Source organism: Adiantum capillus-veneris, chromosome 5 (assembly GCF_014529385.1).
Source record: "Adiantum capillus-veneris isolate H3 chromosome 5, ASM1452938v2, whole genome shotgun sequence".
NCBI lineage: Eukaryota > Viridiplantae > Streptophyta > Polypodiopsida > Polypodiales > Pteridaceae > Adiantum > Adiantum capillus-veneris.
Genome location: NC_140935.1, coordinates 59,081,990 through 59,087,091, shown reverse-complemented (window position 1 = coordinate 59,087,091; position 5,102 = coordinate 59,081,990). Strand labels below are relative to the sequence as shown.

Below are 5,102 nucleotides of genomic sequence, written 5' to 3'. Positions count from 1 at the left end.
TTCACTGTTTTGAGTTAAGAGAAATAAGCGTAAAATCTAATCAAAATCCCATCACGCTTCTTTTAGAGAGAAACCGGTTCAAATCAATCCAAACATCATCTTTTGAGCTGAAAAAACAACTCACATCAAAAACTCATCATCACTTTGGACCTAAGCTAAAAGAAAAAAAAAGTCCCCCTCAACATAGTCCTCCCCTTGGCAAGGGAAGGCCAAAAACATCAAACCAGGGGGCAACAGCTTGGACTCCAAGTAAACCTTGCTGACACATTAAAATGTGACCACAAAAAATCCGTGTGATTGTTCAACCTACGCACTAGGCACCCGTATAAAACCTTTGTACTGTATAGCATCTAAAGGTTAACTTCCTGGTGTAAAAATTGCATCTTGATAGTTCACATAACCACATCAGAATCACATGCTCCAAAATAATCGGCACAACATAACTTTGCTTAGCATAGATCAAACGAACATTGTCCTGAGAGGACAAGAATAGTATTTGATTGACCATTATACACAAAAGACAACCCATCAGTCAAAAAGAGTTCATCCTCACAATAAAAGAAAGGCCTTATGATGCTAGTACAAAAAATACCAGGTGACAATAGTCACCAAGAATCTCAAATTTATGCTTGCTAAAGCCCATCACTTAGAAGCATTTGCGGTGGACGATTGAAGGACCCGACTCGTCATACTCGGACTTTGCTATCCACATCTGCAATAAATACAACAAAAAGCACCATTAAGACATTTCAAGGCATGAAATGAACTTAGTATCTTGGGACAAAAGGAATTGCAGTAAACAGGCAATGCTCTGAATCGGCACCATTTGGGCGTTCTGTGGGATTTTTCAACTAATAGAAATCAGCCTCTTTTCTTTGCAATATAAGTACACACACACATGCACGCCCACACACACATGCACAAACCTGTTGGAACGTGCTTAGTGATGCCAATATTGACCCTCCAATCCAGACACTGTATTTTCTCTCAGGCGGAGCCACCACCTTGATTTTCATACTGCTGGGTGCAAGTGCTGTAATCTCCTTGCTCATGCGGTCGGCAATTCCAGGAAACATGGTAGAGCCGCCACTAAGCACCACATTTCCATAAAGGTCCTTTCGAATATCCACATCACACTTCATAATGGAATTGTAGGTAGTTTCATGAATACCCGCAGCTTCCATGCCGATGAGAGAAGGCTGGAACATCACTTCGGGGCAGCGGAAGCGCTCTGCACCAATGGTGATGACCTGCCCATCTGGAAGCTCGTAACTCTTCTCCAAAGATGAGCTGCTTTTAGCAGTTTCAAGCTCTTGCTCAAAATCCAGAGCCACATATGCTAGCTTCTCCTTCATATCTCTCACGATCTCCCGCTCAGCAGTGGTTGTAAATGAATACCCACGCTCGGTAAGTATTTTCATCAGGGCATCCGTCAAGTCACGGCCTGCAAGATCTAGCCGAAGAATAGCGTGCGGCAGAGCATAACCCTCATAGATGGGGACGGTATGAGTAACACCATCACCAGAATCCAGTACAATACCTGCAAAGGCATCAATGTTCAGGGAAAATGCTCAGGGAAAGTGTCTCAGCTGAGAAACGTGCCACTTTAATCTTCCAAAATGCCAAATAAGAGAAAGGGAACAATTCCACCTAGATTTTGAGAAGATAGTTTAAAAATAATTAAAAACTTCCTTTTGGAAAAATTATAAATAGGAATTGTCTATGGTTGAGAAAATGATTTTTCCCAAACATTGAAAAGCATGCTTCAAAGATACCTTCCTAAATCAAGCAATATCATAACTTACTCCAGGAATATGATATCAACACCCACCTGTTGTTCTTCCACTGGCATATAAAGACAGCACTGCTTGAATGGCAACATACATGGCTGGCGCATTAAATGTATCGAACATAATTTGGGTCATCTTCTCTCGGTTGGCTTTGGGATTCAGAGGCGCTTCTGTCAGCAGGACGGGATGTTCTTCAGGGGCCACACGAAGCTCATTATAAAAGGTGTGGTGCCAGATTTTTTCCATGTCATCCCAATTTGTGACAATGCCATGTTCAATAGGGTATTTCAATGTCAATATTCCTCGCTTCGACTGAGCTTCATCACCAACATAAGCATCTTTCTGACCCATACCCACCATGACACCAGTGTGCCGAGGGCGGCCCACTATACTGGGAAACACTGCCCTTGGTGCATCATCTCCAGCAAAGCCAGCCTGTAATAGCAACAGAACGAAGAAAGAATGTTACTCATCAAGCACTGCTTCGCAAGAGTCTATCTGAAAGCCCAAAATGATTCAGAATGCGTGCAATTAAAGGTTTCAAATGTTTCAACCACCAAACACTGCATTGGATCAAGACAACCCAGTCTTTTCAAGGAATTAAATCCTCTTAAAGATACTGGCAAAAATCTCACCTTGACCATCCCAGATCCATTGTCGCAGACAAGTGGTTGAACTTCCTCTCCATCTGCCATTTCTTATAGAAGTGCTAACTGCAAACAAATTCCCAAGATTTCACGATGAATTTCAAAGGTTTTTACTATAAGTATAAAGTGCACCATTACAAGCACAAAAGTCAGTTAGTTTCAACAAAAAACAAACACAGACTATGGGTGCTTGATGACTGTAAAGAAATTCTTTCTCCATTCTGAATCTCTAGGCATGACCCATCAAACGCAAGTTTACTTAAGGAAAGGGCATCTGCTAAATCAGATAAATGCTGGGTCATAAATGACATTGCTCCTATAACTTTAGCTCTGCCCCAACTTGAGCAACATGAGATTTATAAAGACAACAGAAACACGACACCTAGAGACACTCCTAACCTTAGATAGTAACATTGACAACAACACAGCCTGCATTACAACCCAGAAAGAAACTATCACCACACCTATCCATAACGAGATATTGTTGATTTAAAACTGAAATCCATCTCACCAGAAGAGAACAAATCTCCCGCAACAAAACTGTCTTGCCGCTCATTGCCAGTAGTATGGCTTTTTGATAGAGAAAATATTCAAACACAGAGATTCAACATCTACTCACCAATCCAACACATGTCTGGTTCTCGGCTGACCCAATACTCAAGAGGATGAGACAATGTACCAGTCGAAGCCTTATCTCCTCTCTCTCTCTCTCTCTCTCTCTCTCTCTCTCTCTCTCTCTCTCTCTCTCAATGCCGATGCACAGAAAAGGAGCAATGACTCTCTTTGCTGCATGCACAGAAAGGAAGCAATGAGGGGAGATGGGTTCTTACCTCTGCTCGGATCTGGTTGGATCAAAGGCTTCGAGAAGGAGATTCTTCTGCTGCTTTGCACTTAATAGAATCAAAACTTAGAGAAAGACAAACTCCTTCTTTTCTCTCTCTTCGTCTTTGGGCTTTTGTGTATAAGTGTCGCGCGCGCGAGAATGGGTTTTCTATCATTTCCCTTCTGAGGAACAAGTCTAGAGTTCAAAAGGCGGGAGGGACTTGGGAACTCCCCTCCCTCTCTCTCTCTCTCTCTCTCTCTCTCTCTCTCCCGGATAGTTTCCTACGACGTTAAAACCACACAAGCTCCCATTCACAAAACTCGTACAGCCATCCACCTTCGGCGGCCTCTCTCTCTTTCTCTCTCCCTCTTTATCGTGTGCACAGGGGCTTCTTTCATTTTTGGAGTTTAGCCTTCATATCGCAGATTTCGACATGTGTAAAGGATTCCCTTTCCGCCATATTATGTTAGTTTAGATGTAAACAGCACAAATTTGTCTTCCAGCAGAGCCTAAGGAACAAATCTATCGGAATGACCCCCCCACCACCACCAAAAAAAAAACAAGTTTAATGGTGTTCACTCTCACTCACAAGGCGGGAAGGAGATTGAGGATGTAACAGGGCTCCCAAAGGTTCCATGAATCTAGTAGGTAATAGCTACAACTACCCATCCACCTGTAGTGCTATCATTAGCAAAGATCAACAAGGCTATCCATGATCCAATGCATGCATGTGCGTAAATCTACAGTTGGTATATGTGTGTATGATTGCATGTATTTACGCACACACACACATACCAGTATGTATGTATGTGTGTTGAAAATTGTCCTATCGAAGACCTTTGCATGTTTCCTATGTCACTTTGTTATGCATGTGACCTATAATGCCCATGTCCCTTGTATGCACTTCTTGATTTGTTTTTAAGGAAAGATGCTAGAAGCATTAGATGATAATCCATGGACGGACAATATCGCAATAGGATTTGACACCATCTGCCCTTCCTATGGCATTTTTTTCATCATACAAAGATCAAAATCCTCATTAGTTTTTCGTTAGAAGGGCTTGTTTATGGGGAATAAAATAGGGTACCTATCAATAGAAGGGGGTTGCATTAAGTCTTTTTTGCTATTCATGTATGTCCAAATCTCTAGTGGAGGATGTATTGACATGTACAAAGGCTTGTAAATAGAAATCCGACTTATATGGTTCGAAAAATTTCCTAAATACACTTGGGATTTGTGGAAATTCTCAAAATACTACTCAAATTTCAAAATTCCCCATCATTTTGGATGGATTACCCCAATTTTTGTAGTGTCTAATCTTTCTAACAATAGAGATCTATCTTTAAATGTCTTGGACAAAACTATTCACCAAAGAGCTCACAAAAGAGAGGCATCTAAGAAAATTGAATGATTTCATCTTTGAAAGCCCACAATACCATCTAAAGCCCTTAATCTATCATCTTCTATCAAGCCAATCTTCCCATGAGGAGTTGTAAAAAAGGTTGTCTTTGTAGATATTTGTGAGGTTCATGAAGGACATTTTGAGAATTTTTGGTCAAATATGAGGGATGTGTCTGGGATTTTTTTCAATTTTAGGGGTATACTAGGAACTTTCACAAATTTTTCAAGAACATTTTGATTATTTTCCCTATTTGGTTTACCAAAGATGTCGTTAAGTTAAAAAGATTGATTGGTGACTTTTGTGGTATTTTATCTTAGAAGGGAAAATTGAAATTATGCCCTTGCATACTTCCATAGGAAAGGGTAATACTTCCTGGTGCCTGTCTTTTGAAAGAATATGGAGCCCTGCAAATCCTCGGATTAGTTTCACAATTCGATAAA

At 40.9% G+C, this 5,102-nt stretch overlaps 1 protein-coding gene across 1 annotated transcript; it reads right to left on the bottom strand.

The window, feature by feature from the left end:
• Nucleotides 1-426: 426 nt before the first annotated feature.
• Nucleotides 427-3,427, bottom strand: LOC147457369 (actin-like). Its single transcript, XM_086512260.1, has 5 exons — nucleotides 3,268-3,427; nucleotides 2,426-2,503; nucleotides 1,832-2,225; nucleotides 927-1,540; nucleotides 427-712 (listed from the first exon to the last, which is right to left on the bottom strand). Exons 2-5 carry the CDS (start codon nucleotides 2,483-2,485, stop codon nucleotides 647-649), a joined length of 1,134 nt encoding a protein of 377 aa, XP_086368386.1. The 5' UTR covers nucleotides 2,486-2,503; nucleotides 3,268-3,427; the 3' UTR covers nucleotides 427-646.
• Between the last annotated feature and the right edge of the window lie 1,675 nt (nucleotides 3,428-5,102).

What these genes read in the sequence shown, in the direction of transcription:
- LOC147457369 (XM_086512260.1), bottom strand. Translation starts at nt 2,485, where the DNA reads ATGGCAGATGGAGAGGAAGTTCAACCACTTGTCTGCGACAATGGATCT. An exon ending in ATGGATCTGGGATGGTCAAG is followed by an intron (nt 2,226 to 2,425) that starts GTGAGATTTTTG and finishes TTGCTATTACAG; the next exon opens with GCTGGCTTTGCTGGAGATGA. An exon ending in TGCCAGTGGAAGAACAACAG is followed by an intron (nt 1,541 to 1,831) that starts GTGGGTGTTGAT and finishes ATGCCTTTGCAG; the next exon opens with GTATTGTACTGGATTCTGGT.